General features: G+C 36.4%; 1 protein-coding gene across 2 annotated transcripts in view; it reads left to right on the plus strand.

The window, feature by feature from the left end:
• The window catches only part of LOC124167985 (sodium/calcium exchanger 3-like), a 428,262-nt gene extending 408,303 nt beyond the window's left edge, over window positions 1-19,959 (plus strand). For both annotated transcript variants that reach the window (XM_046546065.1, XM_046546066.1), the window contains exons 5-8: window positions 2,710-2,829; window positions 4,781-4,939; window positions 6,967-7,138; window positions 15,430-19,959. In XM_046546065.1, coding sequence (XP_046402021.1) covers window positions 2,710-2,829; window positions 4,781-4,939; window positions 6,967-7,138; window positions 15,430-15,634 — 656 coding nt within the window. In that variant the 3' untranslated portion in view covers window positions 15,635-19,959. The remainder of the gene's footprint in view (window positions 1-2,709; window positions 2,830-4,780; window positions 4,940-6,966; window positions 7,139-15,429) is intronic.
• The last annotated feature ends 281 nt before the right edge of the window (window positions 19,960-20,240 follow it).

Consider the following 20,240-nt stretch of genomic DNA (forward strand, 5'->3'; position numbering starts at 1 on the left):
GAGAGTTGTGATAGGACTATGGTAATACTTCTCACTCCAAACTGCATACTTGGGCCTCAGCACCCATTTCCCCTTGATTGCCAAGGAGTAGGTATTCCTCCGCAGTAGTCCTATATAAGTCTTGCTCTGCAGGTATGGCTGGGTTCGGGGCTGGGTTTCGGAGGCTGATTTCCGGAGGCAGGATTTTCGGAGGCAAGGTTTCGGAGACAAGAGTTTCCGAGACTTAGTCTCCGAGCCTTTGAGTCGAAGGGCCTTTGCGCGAAAATCCTTTGCGCTAAAAACCTTAGCGTGAAAATCCTTTGCGGTAAAAACCTTAGCGCGACAAGTCCTTGGCAAGAGAAGTTCTGCGGATAAGTTCGGAGGAAATTCGGAGGAAGTTCGGAGGAATTCGGAGAAATTTGGAGAAATTTCTGGGGGGGTACCAGAAATTTGGGGGGGGTACACTAAAAAATGCCACATCCTCTGTTGGAAAATGACCACAAAAATTTCTTGAACTTGTGGACAAAAATACATCCACCAAGAAATTATCAATGCCCAGAAAACTTATCGAGGCATCACAGGTCCACTGGTTTCCACTTGATGAACCCCCACTGGTTAACCCCCATGAATGTCACAAAGAGCCTTGAGTCAGTAGTTAGAATTCAACAGAATTCGAATGTGAATAACATGGCATAATTACAAAAGTGAGACAAGAAATATTGTTGACTGACACAGAGTAAATTATTTAGTATAATATAGCAAGAAATAAAATTAATAATCAATATCTCATAATTTGATGCTTGTTCAGTGTACCAGTGATCAAAATTACAAATATTTATCATCAGTAACAAAGGAACTGGGAAGATTTTTTATTGGTATAACACCAGGAATCTTTACCAAACTCAAATTGTTCATTCTCTCATCAGAGATTATTTCTGGTTTTTTAAACCAAGTATAAGCATGAGAATTTTAAACCAAGTATAAGCAAGCGGGAGAAGTTCTGCAGATAAGTTTGGAGGAATTTCTGGGTGGGGGGTACCAGAAATTTTGGGGGGGAGGGTACACTAAAAAATGCCACAGCATGAAGCCAGTATCCTTGATCGGTGTATACGGAAAGCTTTAATTTGTTTCAACCCGGTGTAGTTCAGCTGAACCTCTTTAAATCCCCATTGTGGCAGTCACCCCAGAAGTTCACCACGTATTTTCGTAAACGTCAGGGATGTCTCGCTGTTTCATTTCTCCCCCGCAGAGGCCCTGCTTGACGTAGAGGGGTAAAACAGATTGGATTTGAGCCTTAGTTGACGGAAGGTGTTCTCTCAAAAGTGATCCGCTTTGTCTAACACCTCTCGGCTGGAGTTTTAGACCTATTTGGGCAGGATAATATATATATCTTGTTATAAGAGAACTTTGGTAGAATCCTGCTGGGAAGGGTTTTGGTAGTGCTGAGGGAAAATCCGTAGGGGATTTGGGAACAGCTTAATGTCATGATGGCTGGATTGACTGGAATAAGGTTAGAATAGATAGGCCGGGCATTTTCATGAAAAACTGCGAAATGGATGCTAAACAAGGCATCTGATGTTGTTAATGGTTGTGATGAATACCTATCACCGTGAATAGCGGTAAAACTGCCGTGAGAATTAAGATACTTGGATAGCGTAAAGAAGTATCTAGTTTATAATGCTTATGAAATCTTCACGAGTTTTCCTCAATGGTTAAAGTCTTTTCTTCAACTTTTTCCCGTGAGTACTATTGTAGCATTATGCAAGTAAAGCATTTTCATAGAAAAACAATCGAAGCAGAACGTGTAGTAATCTCACAGATATGGAAAAAAATGTTCTTTCCAAAGAGAATTACTTTTCAACCCAAGTTGGAATTGCATTAACGTCTTCTATCACGTTGGAGATAACTTGATTTACTTCAGCTAGATTATTGACAGAAATAGGATGAAGTGATGGAAATAGGACGAAGGGGACAGAAACGAATAAATTACTGCAATGGTGGGTGAGAGGATATTGTTAGGTCGCATAAACAGAAGATTGGCTGTGGATGGTGCATATAATTAGGATGGGAGGAAATCAAAAGCTGATGTCGGATAAGTGAGGCATGGCACGGAAAATATGAGAATCCATTGCAAGAACGAAGAGTAGTTGGTATTATTCAGAGCTCGAGAAGGAAATGAATAAGAAATATGAGACTAGATGCTGATAATGAAAATAGTGCGTCGACGTAAACTGACTTTTACCCTTAAGCTGCCTTAAATAGTGGAAATCTATGTCATGAAAAATCGAATAAGCGACTGTCCTCAATTTTGCGCCGATAATGAGGGGCGGGATGATGTAATCTGAAAGGTGTTAATTGTACGGCATAGCGCCAATGTATCTGCGCCTGCGACTTAGGCAACCTTTTCTGTGAGTTTAGTTGCATACCTTTCGGGATGAAAATTCTTCCAAATATAGCTACATAGCATGTAGAAATTGAGCCCTAACGTTTAAATGAAGTTTGCTCTTGGCTCGTGTTCCAACCCGTATTCAAACGAGGAGATATTTTTATTTTTGATTTGGATGGATGGATGTAGATAGCATATTGAGAAAAATGTCTGTAAAGGAATAGTAATTGTAGCAATTTGATTCTTTTGCAATAGTAAAAGTGCTTAAGGGACATTGCGTGACGTTTTTCTAAAACTTTCATATGCTTCTGTACTTAATTCCTCATGGTCTTTTGCATCCACAGGAGATGATGACAATGATGGTGATGAACCTGGTGAGGAGAAGTCTCCTTCTTGCACCGACTACGTCATGCACTTTGTCACCCTTTTCTGGAAGATTATTTTTGCCTTTGTACCACCTACAGGTGAGATAATATAAGAAAAATGACCACATAAATATTTGTAAAATGTATTTTTTTACATTATGTGCTGGTTTGTCATTGATGCAGCCAAATATCAAGTACCTATTTGTTTAATTTGAAAGAGGTATATTGTTATGATCAGTGAAAAATATGTTTAGAATAATAATTACCCTCCATCTGCACAACTTTTTCCCTTACCCTGGTAATAAAATGTATTTAATTTGATTAAAACATGGCTTGGATGAACATATGTGCAGTCCTCATTGAAAGAAGTTAATGTAGTTGCCATCCAGTGTTGAAAATAAGCTATTACACCACTGTTAAAGCAATGAATTGGGTAAAAGAATTGGATTCAAATTTCTTTCCCCAGAAATTATGTTCAACATTTTTTGTAACCGTAATCAAGTATCCTAATATCTGCAATGTAGTCTTACTTAGCATTGAATATATAAAATTATTTTTTCTCTTTAATTTGATGATTGTTTGTCTTGACTGGCTTTGCATGGAATCATTTTACCATTTGAAAGTTCATTGTAGTCAATTTAAGTATCCTCAGGTGAAATAATCGAACAATTTTGCTGCCATTCTTAAAATGGTAAGTAGCCTTAATTCTAGCGCATAAAACTGGGCAAGGAATAACTGATACTGTATTTTTTGGTTCTGAAAAGACTTTATTTTCTTTATTCAGAAATGATTAATCTTTAAGACTTCATTTTGCTATGGATTTATTATTTTTGATCCAAGTATCAATCATTGTCATTAATGGCTTTGATATTGTTACTAAGATTTGATAATCTTTTTCACAGTATTTTACCATTTTATCATCTGTATGACCATAACATTTTTCTATTCAGATTTTCAGACTATGCATTGCATTCATTAAACTCTACTGTATATTAGTGAAATCGGGGATAAAATTATGCTATGGTTGTTATCACAGAGTAGATATATACAGAGGGGACATTAGGTTGGAATACCATAGGTTTCTCTGTAATGAAAAATGCGCACGCGGCCATCTTGAAAATAAGTAAAATGATGCGGTAAATTCAAACCAAATAGTGCTAACGACTTACCATGCATCGAAAAAAGAGGGTTTAAAATTCAAAGTAGCCTAATTATTTCTTTGCTAGTAAAGGTAGAGCAAGGAACGCTGAATCGCACGCACTAATCCGGCAGTTATTATGTAAATAACTGACAGTCTTGTTTTCTAAATCCGACCGACGACATCGAATCACCCATTCCTTGGACCTGCGCCAACACCACAAGTTCTTACTAAACTTTTTCGACAATTTCATTTCGCATGCAAGATAATACTAGAGTATAAGTTTAGTTTCTTCTATCAGCTATGTAACTCAGAAAAAATATGAAATTACTTACCTCACAGGGTCTTTAGGGAAACTGAAGAAACTCAACTTTGCTTCCGTCATGCCCGCATTTTTTTTTTGCAGTTAATGGCTGAACACCAAGCAAAACCTTTTCTTCTCGTCTTATTTTCCACGTTTCTTTAAAACACTAGCACACTACATGAAAGCATTGAAGAGTGGAGGAATAAAAAAAATTGTGCGACAACACTCCACGCCAAGCGCGAATGATAGCAACGATAGCAACCAAATAGCAACTCAAGCCACGTTTCCTTATTTAGAACATGGTGAAATGCGCAATGAGCTGATTACCGCCTTCAGCCGTTTTGTCCTCTCTGTATATCCCTACTCTGTGGTTGTTATTGTCATAATGAACATGAAAAATGCATCTGAAAATGGTGGAGCTATAGAAGCAATAAGTAAATAAAGAGTTATTAGTTTATTGAACTTGTTGGAGAAAATTATTTCTAAATATGTACATAGATGTTACTTTATCGTTTGATGATGTCCAAATATTATCTTTCAATTTACTGCTGGAGATTGATTTTTGATAATATTGGGAAATGTATTTAACCATCTTTTTTCATCCACAGATCACCTCAATGGTTGGCTCTGTTTCTGTGTCTCCATCACATGGATTGGCATCTTAACTGCAGTTATTGGTGATGTAGCTTCTCATTTTGGTTGTACTGTTGGCATTGAAGATTCTGTAACTGCCATCACGCTGGTGGCTTTGGGAACAAGTTTACCAGGTACAAAGATTACATTCTTGAAAACCAAAGCACCTTAGCTTTGCACCTAATCTCATTTTCCCAATTTATATTGCAATGCCATAACTAATAAATTTTAATGAGTAATGTCGTACTTGTTGCAAATTTCCTAGCCTCTGATCTGATAGGGATAGGCAGTGGATTAAGGAAATGCTGAAAACATGAGTAATGGAATATTTGATTTCAGGCATCCATCGGCAATCAATTTTCAATTTTTTATAATAGTTTTGACAACATATTAGATAAGTCTGGGAATAAATGTATATTAATCTGTATGTAACTAATTTTTTCAATTAATACTGAAGTTTCTTTGGTAAATTCCTCCAAAAATTTGAAAGAAATAAATGTTTATTTTATTAGTGTTAATGTCATGACCATATTGCTTACATTTCATTCATTTACATACTAGATTACTTGCCTACTACTGGATCACATTGCAAACCACTTTGCCCTGGCTCATATTAGGAGATCTATTCACACACACATTTCTGTGGCCGCATGTAGTAGTGATACTCCATATTTATATATATGCTAAATGTATATGTATGAAAATACAAATTGCTTACAAGCAAAACAATCATCCACTATAAAATGTAATTAGTTTATTGATAAATAGATGTACATATCATTAAACTTTCTTTCCTAGATATTTCATTGAAAAACATACGTCCATAACTGTTTTTACCTACTCAATCAAGAATCAAATCTAAAAGAATTTTCTTCCCACTTTGAAAAACAGCTTTGATAACATGTGAAACACCTTCCTGATGTCATAAATCCCTATGTTACAGATTCCATTTGCACCTTCACCATAAGTGATGGCTCTAAAGCATGAATTTCCTCTAGACAGGATGACTATAGAAATAGTCTCACTGTTTACATCAAATTTGTACTTGGGTACAATTTTTTATTACATTCTGTTGTAATTAATTACTTGGGAGACCGATTGCAAGGGATTAATAAGAAGTGATCAATGATAACGACCATCTCGTGTCAAAACATGGCAAAAACTGCAATTTATTTTAAAATACAACTTCCGGTATAATACAAAATTCAAGTGAGTATAGAAACTCGATAGTTGGGAGATTACCATCAATTCAAAAACAACAATGACAACACATTCACTACAAGCAATTGAACAACTAGGCGAATACATTTATTAAATATTAAGTATATGCCCAGTGAGAAATGGGTGGTGGAATCCACGTGGAACCCACGTAGAAATGTAACGTGGATACCACGTGTTTTTGGTCGTGGAATCAACGTGGAACCCACGTGGAAATTTGGTGGAAAAATTAAAACAGCAGTAGGTGCTGTCCTAAAACCATTAAAACCTCAACCACTCTATAGCTAAACCTTCTATATATGTGTCTACGATTTTTCATGTGCTCTCATGGCTGCCTTTCCACGAATTATATAAAAATAGAATGTGCGATACATTTTCACATAACTAGCGTGGTTTCAGGATGATAAATGATGCAATGTCACACCAGAGAGTTAAGTTCCACAAATTAGAAATTCTGTTTACCATTTTATGCTAATCAACACAAATCCACTTGAAATCAACGTGGATTTCACGTGGGTCCAACCACTCAATATCCACCACCACCAAATATCCACCACTCAACGTGGATTCCACGTGGGTTCCACGTGGACTCCACCACCCATTTCTCACTGGGTGATTAGTCTCCCTATCTGATCCGGGGTAAAAAGTCTGTGAGTAGGGAGTCATCTTTCTCACAATATGAAGTAAGGACAGTCCAAATTTTTTAGAGTGACAGCATTATAGTTGCTGATATTTTAATGACTTGAACTCCATCAGGTACAAAAATTCACCCTTAGTATAATTATTGGAGTAATTAAACAAATTTTTAAACCAGTCCCTTAGATTGGCCACAGGCAACTTCACACATACACCTCAAGCCAAATGATTGGCTGAGAATTTCATTGAATCTGAAATTATGTATTTCTCGTCTTCAAACTTTAATGCATGCTCTTTTTCCATACAGATACTTTTGCTAGCAAAGTGGCTGCTGTTCAAGATAAGTATGCTGATGCATCCGTGGGCAATGTCACTGGAAGCAATGCAGTCAATGTGTTCATGGGAATTGGGGTCGCATGGTCTATTGCCGCTGTCTACCACGCTCTTCATGGAGATAAGTTCCTTGTTGAACCTGGAAAGTAAGTGAGAGCAGCGTGACATTCATGGAAAAAATTAGAATTAACCTGGGAGAGGGTGAAAGGTATCATTAGAAGGCACATGGAGTGTCATTGACATGCCGAAAAAAATATTCTTTTTTTCTATGTAAGATTTTACACTTTCCCAGACGAACAGAATATTTGAACTTTTCTCGGGATTCTTCGCAGGTAAGATTTTCTAAGAGCGCCAACGTTTCGAGTGGCGACTCTTTACCGATTCTCACGGCTACTAATAATCAAAAATAACTATCTAGGCTAACTAGTAGCCGTGAGAATGGGTAATGATTTGGTACACAAAACGTCAGTGCCCTTAGAAAATCTTACCAACGCGGAATCCCGAGAGAAGTTTAAGCTTTTTGTTTCTCTTTCCTTGGAATGATTAGTTATGCTGTGTTCTTTTTTAATAAGGTCCACTGATTAAAATGATACTAATAATTATTCTAATTAACACGTTCGCTGCCGGGCCCGAATTCTGCTGTCATTCCGCGTGTGCCAGGCGAATATTTTCGAACCTATTACCAAACGGCAATAATGATATTGAGCCTATCTCCGGGTTTTACTAATATTTCTCGGTATATTTACACTCATTACGTGATGCGCTATCGCTTGTAACTTTATTCACGTGCGACGCCATAGGGCGTCTCCCCACTTTTGACAATGCCTAAAATTTGATGAGACGCCATTTGGCGGCTCAGGCAATTGGATCTGCGTTCCAACTTTTTAGTGTACACTCAAAAGCTATGATTGAAAATAATGTTAAAGAAATTTTAATTGTTGATTATGCTTTTAATAATATTTCATATCGTATTCGGAGATGATTAGTACAATGATTTAAATTTGGGAGGCTTAGGTACGGCTGATCTGGACAGATCATAAATTTTTGTAGAAATACGTTTGGCTTTACTGAGGGCAACTTTGCGTCTCATCGTCTGCAAGAATTCTTTGTAACATCCGCGACAGCCAACACGGGCTTTTCTAAAATGAAGAAACAGCGCTAAAAATAGTGCGAAAAATACTAATTCTCGATTTTATGTAATGATAATTTTATCCTCTAAATTACCAGACTTCGAAGACTTCCTTCAGTGTTATTTGCATTTACCAGGTAGTGCCTCAATTTTTTTAGACCCTATCAACGGAATCCCGAAGAATATGCAGTCATTCTTCTATAATTTAACGTCTTCACTGCTGAAGAGAAATCATGTGGGCACCTAGATTCCGTGTTTCATTCCACAGTTTAAAAGCATTAACAGTGCAAGTCCCAAAAAGAGCATCATCGGCCACCTTCTGGTACCACCTCACTGTTTTTCGATAAGTGCAGTGATACAACGAAAGGGTGACGGGCAACGAAAGGGCAATGTCAATTCCTCCCTTTATTTTATTGTACTCAATCACCATCTTTGGCTTAGTAACCACTTCCCCTCTTCGATTTCTTTCCCCGTTGGGATTATCTCCAATCTGATGGTGATGGAGATCATGAATACGTCGCGCTGATCTTTCCATTTCTTTACCGTTGCTCCACAAGTTTTTCATTGCACTGAAATGCCTTTCTTTAATTTAGCAGTCGTTATTTCTCTTAACAGCCCTTTCCTATTTTTCCTAATGGTTCCCACAAAATGAGACTTATCTCCCAAGATTTCTTTCCATAAGCGTGGGATGAATCACCTCACTAGAAGTATCTAAACATTACAGCAGGAGCAGGGGTGCCGACTTACAAAAATATTGGGGGGCCCAAACCGGGGACCTTGTCTCTGTAAATTTTATAAGTAGTGAATTTTAAGTTTTTTAAGCATTTTAGAAGAGTCATATGATCGACATTAGAACCCTGATCACTCGAATCTCGATATCTGGACACTCCGGGAAAAATTTACAAGCATGACACATTTTTTCTTCACATCTGTAACGAATTTTTGGGGGGGCTCGGGCCCCCTCAGGCCCCGTGGAGTCGGTGACACTGAGCAGGAGTTATTAGAAGGTGAATAAAAAAATTGGAATAAGTAATCATACCTGTATTAGAAGAAGAAAGATTACCTGACTCTGAGGATTCATACGACTCCTCAGACACCCTGAATTAACGGTGTCTCCTTCAGAAAATCCTTCAAGGTCGTTGGTGGAAGCCGAATTGTCAGAATGAAACATATGCTCGATTTCTTCTTCGTTAAAACGTTTCTTTCCCCCAATAATGCGTGACGGAGTACACATGATATATTCACTAAACTGGTTATCACTTCCGTATCGAAGGCACGGACACAGAGAATAATTTTGGTATACTGATGCGCTCCTCACTCGGTTAGGTATGAACGACAACTGAGGGAAGGAAAAAACGAAAAAAAGCTCTGCAAATGTAATTTGAAACATTGTGTGGAGATATAATACCTCAAGCTTCCACTTGAAACATAGAATGATATAGCCATTGAAAAATGGCACTCTCGAAAAAAACACGAGAAACCGAAGGCGAAAAAAAATGAAATTCGAGCTGAAATGTGTTACCAATACCCTCCCTTGACAGAAGACAACATTGTCTCGTCAGTGCATTAGGAAATGTAGCTTCAATTTCAAGTTATATACATCGCTTGATGATTCAACGAAAACGCTACTTTGACGCCCATTGGCGTCTCACTAGTTGCGTCCAGCAGCAATGCGAGACGCCATATGGCGTCTCACTAACTCGGATTTGAAGTTATGTGAGACGCCCTATGGCGGCGCGTGGCAGGGAACGTGTTAAATAAAGAGGAACCATGGGGTGATAAACACTCCCTGCACCCTTTCCTAGGTTACTATGTACTTTTCTTATGTCTTTGAGAATGAGACATGATTGATTGGTCAGATCTTCAGATATCATTCCCCGAGGGTAGAACCTGCACTATAAAGTATTACCTTCATTGCTGTGAAAATTTACTGTGAAAGTAAAGATTTTCATTGAATATTATGGAGATAGTAAAATAAATAATGTATGAAAATACATTTTTTTAAATGAAAAGGATGAAATGATTTTACAGTAAAAATTTAAAAATTAACAATAATATTATTGCCAATCTCACCCAGCTCTTACGATTTTCATACATATATTCTACAAAAATTATTTATTCAAATTTAAAATATTTAAATGATTTTGATTCAAGATTTCAAGATTTTGTTTTTTCTTATCTTGGGTTTTTGGAATTAAAGGTTACATTCAATACTAGGTATTATGGGATTTAAGGCTACTTTTATGCCCTTTAAAGATTACCTGTGGGTACCACAGCACCCACAGTATCATTGAAAAGAGTCCACTTCCCTGATATCAGGCTAAAATATGTTTTTCTGGCGATTATTTTCTGCTATTGACCTCTACTTCAAACTCATTATGAGATAGCATCTTCAAAAATTTCCAGTTTTGTCAGCCTAATCTAAAATTATAGCCTTATTTATCTGTAACAAACATTCTTTAAAATATTTACATAGTACTTTGAAGTTTTGATATAACGTTACCAAAGAAATTTTGGCCTGGTTATATAAGAACCAAAAAAATAATATTAGTTTTTGAGCCGTCCTTTTTTGGGAAATATTTTGAGAAATAAAATATTGAGATGATAGATTCCCCAATTCTATCACAAAGATAGGGCAACAGAAGGATAAATTGACATTTTCAAAGTATGTTTCATTATTTATTCAAATGCCTGGTAACCCCTTATTATTTTGTACATACCATAAAGGAACCTTAACTATACAATATACATGAAAATCAGGTCACCTGTGTTTTGAGGATGGTTTTATAGAAGTTTACCATGATGGTAAGTTCATGGTCTCAATATCTGATATGTGTAACTGTAAATTTATGTGCATGACTGATGTGGCTGGGGAAACACCAATTCCTTGTCATCATTTTCTATACAGCATTTTTTTCTCATGATGCTAAATATTATTCTTTAATATTGCCGCCTTTTTTAGGCATAAACTTTGACATTCTGGTGACTATGGAAACACGCAAGGTCTCAGATTTGATGGACATATCTATTGTCCAGTCGCCTTGGTAAGGGCTTCCGGTAAGAATAAGCTCTAAGACATAGCTAAGGGTATACATAACTTAAACTTCTCCGATTCACAATCCAAGATCATACTAGTATGATATTTTTTCACTATTTTGTGCACTGAATCTTTGCTTTTCCACACAGCACCGTCAGAGAAGGTATCTCTCTTCTTTTTTCTTCTTCATATGTCAATATTAATCAAAATGGGACCAAAATGTAGTGCAGTTGGGGTAATAACTCAAAGCTAACCAAATGTAGTAAGCTGAGGGAATACCTGGAGAAGTCCATCTTCTAAAAAATTTGCCCACTTAAGATTTATGTGAAATCAAGAATATTCAAGCTGCTCACTCTTCCTACCAGTACAATTCAATCAATACAGTGGCAATTTGACACCACATAAAAGACACTAAATGAATTCTTCCTCTAATTTTTCAAAACATTTGTGGCTGCATATCTGACCTAAAATAGAGCTTATTGTCTTTGAGGTAAAAAACTTTCTTTCTTTCAACATTTTCAACTTTTCCAACCAAATCATTTCCTTCAAATATTCGTTCACATGGTAAATTGAAAACTGTGTGCATGGGAGAGTAATATTATAAGACATGGTCTCAGGCGTTACTTTGTGGAATTGCTTCATCATATAATAAAATAAAATTACCGTATTTGCATGAATCTAAGACAAACACGATTCTAAGACAACCCCCCCTTTTTTGGAACTCCACTAGGGAAAAAATGTTTTCCTAATAACGATACGAATAAATGATGAATGCAGGAAAACGATCAATGCGGTGATGTTTGGCCAGATTGCCTATGTCCCAGGAAACTCAGGATTTTTGCGCGTAATTATGATATTCATTAAAGGATTAAAATAAGATTTTTGCGAATTACAGGAATACTAGTACTTAATCGAGACACTTAGGTCATATTGCTGATTCGACTAATCTCTTTCAAATATCCCAAAAAACACATCACCTCGCTAAAAAATGTTTCTCCACTTGGCATTTACGCTATTAGGGATTTCTGTCTGATGTAAAAATTCTTATCCATCAAACGCCATTTCCAGTACACGTATTCAAGAGAGCAATGTGCATTTTGTACCCAAAACAACCCTTTTCGCTGGCGCAGTGATTGGTTGTGAGATGGATCAAAAAGGCCAAAAATAGTCTATTAATTGAATTTTTCCTGTCTAAGAAAAATATATTTTTAATATAATTGAGGTAGTGTGGAAAACATGAACAATGTTGCGTTAATAGTCAGTGGTATGCCCACCTGGGCTTCATCTCTCTACTTGTTTTCACCAGGTAGCTCGCTCTACCCCCACCCCTACTGTCATGTGCTAGCGGACAACCCAAGGGGCTCTGCAATATTCACGTGCTTCTTGCCCGGATTCTTTTCTTCATGCTCAATTATTTTCAGTCAATCTCTTAAAAGTTCTCAATAGTTTCTTCGGAGGAGCCATGGTCCAAAGACGAATAAAATTAAACTAGTGAAAATGAAACCTGACTTTATTAAACTCACGTGGAAAACACTCAGTGGTTTGAAGTCAAGCCACCCTGGGAAGTAGGGAACTACTCATACGAGGTGAAGTTCAGAACTGATGCTATCGCGTATGGCGTATGCAGAGCATACTGCAGAGGGTGAAGCATGACCATATGACTGCCCTATGAAATATTTTGTCGTAATGATACCCATTCTTTTCTAATTAGCGTAGTGCCAGAAGGGCAAATGAATTCAAATTGCTAGCAGGGAGAAACCAAATATCCTGAGAAAATATCCCTTCGCACTTGACTGTGACAATATAAATTTATAGCATAACTCATAAATTTTAACTTGACATATGTTTTCGGAAAAAAATACCGCATCAACTTCCGAGAAGCTCAACTGCGAGGATATCGAGTTTCCCCAGAATGCTAAGTCTCTGTCGTATTTTGACATTTATTTCCTTGCGTAAAATGCTTAAATGAAGTCAGAAATATGTCCCGTTGGTCTTTTTCTTTTTTTAAATTACGCGCACATTACTAATATTTCAATCCAATAAAGGTGTAATATCAATTACCAAAAGTCATTGTTAGACACCTTTTGGGCTAATAGATGACTCATGCAGCAGTTGACCTCCAGAAATGGGGAGCTTCAAAGCATGTAGGCAGAAAAAGGTCAGTGGGGGAGAAAGAGGGAAGGGTGAAACACGATTCTATTATTCTCCTGTAACTTGATATTTTCTTTCAACGCTAAGGTCTTTGTTATACAATCCCTGCAAAAGCTGGGACATTTTGTTTGATTTTGGAGAAGAGGAAGGTGTCAGAGGGGGGAGGTGAGTGCTGAATGGAGGGGGATAACGGATCTTGGGAAATGCGCTTATGTTACTTTCCCATGGCACTGAGCTTCTCCCTATGGTAGTTCCGTCTCATGGGGAAGATTCAAATTGTGTGCCTGTTGTTACTAGCCATAAATGACACGTAGTCATTTCGTCTCATTTTCGTCAAATGATGGATGCGGGAATAATTTTTCATCGGGATCTTGATCTTCCAACGATCAATGCAGGAAAACGATACTTCGGGGAACGATAGATGCGGGAAAAAATTACATGGTCTATATGGAACTTTATTTGGGACCAGAAACGGCAAACGATGAATGCGGGAAAACAATCAGTGCGGGAACAACAGATCGCGGTTCCACTGAATAACTTTTCTTTTGAAAGCAGCAGTGTAATGACTTCTTTTCTTTGCCATTGTAATACTCTGAAAGGCAGGGAATCACAACTGAATTGATCTCTCTCTACACAGAGGCAAATCATGTTGCCTTCTTACCCTTACTCCGAGAAAAATGCAACGACTTTGTAGCAGTTTATTCCGCGACGGTGTTGAGGCTTTAACGTTACAATTTAGGTGAATTGTAACCAATCACGCAAACATTTTTTGAGTTGTTCAAGCTTTAACTTGAATGGAGCCGAACCCAGGGTAAAGCAGGCAATCTCGTGGAAACGGCAGAAGTGCACCCGGTGACTGATCGGCACGCACCAAATCTTTGCCTGCTGCCTAAAAATGGAAAATATTTTTTTTTTAATTAAACGCAAATTTAAAAAGCTCAAATACTGTGTCAGCTATTTTTGATGATTATTTTTCGTTGTATAGCTATCAGGTGGCGAACTCAGGCTTCCATAATTTTTTCCAAAGTAAATTATGCAACCCGGTTGACGCCGAGAATTTTGCATCCGATTGTAAGACCTCTTTTCTGCTGGAGTTAGGAGGGAAAAAAAACCTCGTCCTAGATTTGTGCAAATACAGTACTTTTTTTATTCCATACCTTATTTTAAATAGCACAACCTGGGTTTCAGCATCTAATGCTATCATCAGGTTATAACAAAAGCACTCAAAACAAAAGATGTTTGAACAATTTGCGCTTGGAATAAATGAAGATTTTTTGCACGAGCAGCAATTTTTTTTTATATCTGTCGAAAAGTAATCTTGTTAACATTTCTAAAGATGTGTCTTTCTGGAGGATATAACATGATGGGTGTTGAGGATTTGAACACGAGACCTTTGGCTTACTATTCCTGGCAGCTAACTACCTCGGCCACCACACCATTCGGTTAATAGAGCGAACGCATGGTATTATATACTCTAAGACTGAAGCTATCAGAGCGTTTTTCTCGCGAATGGCTGGCCATCTAGTCTTATGTCTGGGGCATTGTAACGCTATGGGGTAGGGCTGCAAATACACGCTGTCCCACACCGAAATTCATTTCCAAACCCTGGCATTTCCCTTGCAAGTCATAGAACTTTTTTACTTTACATTTGTCACCTAATTGGTTTTTCACAGTCCCAGTTATCAAGCTAAAATATTTGTTGAACATGAGTTACAAAAAGTTGCATTCATTGATACCCCAATGGCAGTAAACTCAATTCCAGGTGAGACAAGTACAGAAGCATTATTTGAATAAATTAGAAGAATAATTCAAAGTTGGGTCTTTTATGAATGCTCATACCATGATGCATTGAGTGAATTTCTCCAGTACAAAGAGTATTTAGCTTGAAAATTCCTGGTTGCATGTATAAGAACCTTGCATGGGCTAATATTTGGAATATGAACTACTTAAAGTAGTTCCTGAGCTTTCCTCATTCAAATGCCAATCAGATTCACATTAATTTTCTATCCACAGACCTTTCTGCTATGTATTCATTTAATTGGTTTTTCCATACTTATTTCCTCTTTTCTCTTGCTAGATACATTTTAAATACCTAATGGAATTTTTAAAATTTATTTCAGCCTTGCCTTCTCTGTGACAATATTCTGCTCTGAAGCAGTTTTAGCTATCCTGACACTGCTGATTCGGCGGTCCAAAGTTGTTGGTGGGGAGCTTGGTGGTCCATACAAAATCAAAATGTTCACCAGTTTCTTCCTTCTCAGCCTTTGGTTCTTCTATGTGATCATGTCCACCCTTGAAGTTTATGATGTCATCGAAGGATTCTAAATGGTTCAAAAACGAAAGTGAGTCAAGTAACATGTGAGAGCCTCATACACTCATTTGTAATACTTAACATAATGATGCCCTCTCCAACTTCTGTTGATTCTGGAAATTATGAAGGGCAAGTTACACAAGCAGCCACCATGTGTCGCCACAAGTAGCGTTTTTTGAAATGATGAATGAAGGTGCTGCCCATGAGGTTTCCCAGGAAATGGAGGCTCAAATAATCAGGTCTCCTCTCATTTTTTAATAAAATATCCCCCCTTAATAATCCTCTCCTTTGAAGGGAAGAGTGTTGAGTTTTGCCGCTAAGAAATTACCAGGCTCTTCATCGTCAAAAAGCAAGCAACAGTTGTAAGTTGAGAGAGATTTATAGAGAAGTAAAAAAAAATGAGATAGAATTGAAATAGTATCATGGTGGGAGGTGTTTTTTGTGAATGGTCATAAGATGGTTTAAGTGATTTGGGATAGGTAATTGAAAGCATAAGGTTGAACAAGCCATGTGAGATGGTCCAAAAAAAATGGTGATGCACTCCTGTGGAGTGCAGTCAAAGCTCAATTGACAACACTGAATATTTATATATACACATCAATTGTATACATATATAAATATATATATGAATATATTTAGTCAATTTCTTTGCCAAAAATTATGATATTGTTACACATTTGAGAAGGAATATTAAAATTATATAGATAAAAGAAATAAAAAGGATACAAATGAAAAACGTACACAAAGGATTTATATACTGAAGTATAAGTGAGCATATTACACGAAAAAATCAGTTGTTGTTAATGTTGTTGTTGGCGTGTTTGTTGCTTACTTTCATTGAATAATAAAAATATGATATTATGCACACAACTGGATTGGAACGAAAGAAAAATTAGTTTGGAAAAGAGGAAATTGGAAATATAATTATGAATTGTACATAAGTATATATATATGAACAGACATATATATGTGTGTATATATATATTTATATATGAATGTGTAAATACATTTAAAAACGGGTTGGGTTCATCTCCAAATAAAAGATCCATATTTCCTCTTCTGATGAAACAATATTAACTTCATATTCTTTTCAAGATATTCCACGTGCCACATTTTGTTTCTATGCTTAATTCTCTCAGTCTTTTGTCTTTTTCCTTTTCATCTTTAACTTTCAACTTGTCTCTTTCTATCACTCTCTCTTTCTCATGCTATCTCTCTATAACAATCCAATCCTTGAAGCATCATTTTTGGTGCCATTTTTAAGTGCTTCCGTTTCTTGTATCTCAAAGTACTGTAAGCCATAATTCATGCTAAAGAAGACATTTTCATAAGTATGGCATTGAGTGAAAGAATGAGTGCAGCTTTAGATTAAATGTGAGGAACCGTATTTGGAGAAAGGAAAAAAAAGGAGATCCGAAGGAGTGTTCAAATGTTGTGCATGTTTCTCTTTTTTTTTTTTAAGCTGTTGAGATAAAGGATGAAGAGAATTAACTGAAGAACTCTAATTGCCTCATAGGTACACATATAATATATATTTAATATGAAGTTCAGAAAGAGGAAAAAACTACTTGAAATATGTCGTTAAGTCCTTGACATGGGACTGACAACACTCTTCACAAATTTGTGGAAATGCAAGAATGTTGTGTGTATGCGTGTTCATTTGTGGGATTGGCTTACTGTGTTATACCTTTCTGTATGTCTGCGCGAATGTATCAGAGTATGGATGAGCGTGTGTTTGATTAGGTGTGAAGTGCAACCTGTGCCTCAGTGTTAAGGAAAGTGTATCAAAGAGGATATCTTCTGGAGTGACACCTAAAAAAATGGAACCTTCAGCATCTGTCACTACAGCTTGAAGAAGTTCTTTGTATTATTACTGTTGTTTTCCCCAACTTATCGTCACTCCTCATGAGTTAGTGATGGAATGTGGTGTTTAGAGACTCCTTGCTCATAGACCCACTAAGGAAACTGTGAGGTATAAGCTGGCTGGGATTTTTTGAGTGATTAGATTTTGTTGTTTCACATATAAACATCCTTCATGAGTTGGATCATGAAATGAGTCCTTGGATATCTTCCAGTTATTGTACACCTTGTTTTTTTTCATAAACCTACATGTCCTATACTTTAAGAACAAGTAAGTACCCCTTCGTGTTTATATTTTAACTCTGAAATGAGGATTACTGTTGTCACCTTATACTTATATCATTCATTCTAAGGAAATGCAAACCGAACTCTTGAAAAAGTACAATAATCTATGGCATCAAATCATGTTCAACACAAGTTCTGGAATATTGTTTAGCGATCTCAAATCCAACAAAAATCCTCTCATACCATTTTTATAGTTCTTCTCTCTATCCTCTTCCTGATAATAAAGAACTCCTATCTAAATATGCTTTCTTAAGGCCATTCAAAAATTCACATGGTAATTGAAATATATGTCTGTATAATGAAAATATTTGACCAACATCTTTTTTCGATGGTACTTTTCAAAATCTCTTTTATGATAGTAATGAATGCCATTGTTATTCTTAAAATGAAAAGCTTTTTCAATAACTAGAGCATTGTCTTCTTGGTATGCAAGATGGTACTATTCCTGAGGCAGATGTTTTTATTTGAAATAAATTGCCTATCCATCTTTTAATATGAATCGTACTACTAATGCAATAGATTTAAGAATGTGATGAAATTGCTGCCAAGTGATTAAGGGTGAAAATAACTATTGTAAGAGACAAAATGTTGGACTACCTTATCTTCTATATTAAAGAATCACAGTTTCCTGTGAATGCCATTCATATAAGTCAAACCTGTTAAATGGCATCTTTTGTCTACAAAAAAACTACTGGTACTGCCATTATATGAGAAAAAAAAAACTTGGAAGGTCATGGACATATTTCTGTTTGGTAAATATTTGAGTGTGGGTATTTGTTAAACTTCTTGGAAATCTTTGTCTATACCATTATTAGGCTATTAGAAGTCTAAATAATGCTTACCATTAAGTCAGATAACCATTAAGAAAAGATAAGTGAACTCAACTGCTAGACTAAGTGTGGCATTGAATTGAACATACAATGGCTAAAATACAAATTTTCCTCTTCAAATCCTTAAATCTGAGAATTTTCCCGCTAAATTATTGCCCATTTAAAAATTGCTTATTGTATTCAAGAGTGAGGTTTAAAAGGCTTGTTTTACCCTTTGCTCACCTATTATCTTTTGGCTATTGATGTCAAAATCTTTCTGCTATATGCCTGGAAGCATCATCAAAACCTACTGATCTCTCCCTAAAATTTGTTGTAACAAAAGCTATCAATGAGGTAAAACTCGATAGGTTATTTTGTTTAACTGTGCCATAATCTTAGCTCTTCTTCACCAGATATGTTTTAATACCTCAAGCTAAGTTTTTTTTAAGCAATCGCCTTATGATGTTAAGTTTATGAATATAATTGTGTTTTGACACTATTTGATTGCTTAGAAATTTGAGTACCAGGTGCATTCGATTTGTCTAAAATTCACCTGTGGATAAAGTGATCTAAATTGCTAATTGTTATTCTTTAAGACCTTCACTTGTTCAGGAATCATGACAAAATTTATCGGGAAGCATGACTTAACATTAATCACTTATGATTCAATCGGTAATTATTGAAGAAAAGACAAACATATTTAGCTTATCATGAACACCAAAGCCTTAATTTGTGAGTGTGTAAGAAAATCCAAAGACGTACCCTGGTTGAATGTTCAATTGTTGATAGTGAGGGTATGATGTATGTGTGTGTAAATAATGTAGTTTTTGCATTATGGCAGTTTTTGCTCACCAAAGACAACATTGCTGAAGTGAAAACTTCAAAACTACTTTCGTTTAATCCCAGCCATTAGCAAAGGATGCCATGTTTATTCTGTAAACGGAAATGAGGTAAAGGTGCTGCTAAATGAAGAATAGGACACCAATTAAAATTTCTAAACATGATATGTTCTTCCAGGTATGAGAGAAATATGCATAAAACTGATTTTGAACCTTTAAAAAATTCTCCTTTGTAGTGTTTTTATTGCCTTGTTGTTATTGGTAAAAAATATTCTGTTTGTTATCAGCTGTATGGTTTTGGTCCCAAATGTGTTTCAAATATGACATAAAATGCTGAAAAAATATTCAAGTACTCACTGTTCCTTGAGCTGTCATTTATTTTTGTTGTACATTGTTGACCAAAAGCTGAACATTAGAGTTTAAAAACATTGTTTGGTGTTGGACAGTTGCCCTCCACTCCTCACTAACTTTATGCTGTAGCTCCATTGTTCCATGGAGGAATCACTCTTGTACTTAACAATAATATTAAATAACTTTCAAATACAACTTTGTTGAAATAATTGCTGTGTTAATGTTATGCTGTAATCGGGGAAAGACTGTGACTTTTACTAAACTTGAGGGGATGAGCGCAAATTAAACAATACTATTTAGGCTATTTTTCGAACAACCATCTCACTGCATTTTGATAATTGGCCATATTTGAATTACCTTCTCCCCGTCACTCTGGAGCAGGGGTCTCCAATCCTCTTTCATGCAAGGGCCAAAAATCGATTTCACATCGTCTGGAGGGCCACAATGCTCCACTCCACTTTACCACCACTTCAATA

Source organism: Ischnura elegans, chromosome 11 (assembly GCF_921293095.1).
Source record: "Ischnura elegans chromosome 11, ioIscEleg1.1, whole genome shotgun sequence".
Taxonomy (NCBI): Eukaryota; Metazoa; Arthropoda; class Insecta; order Odonata; family Coenagrionidae; genus Ischnura; species Ischnura elegans.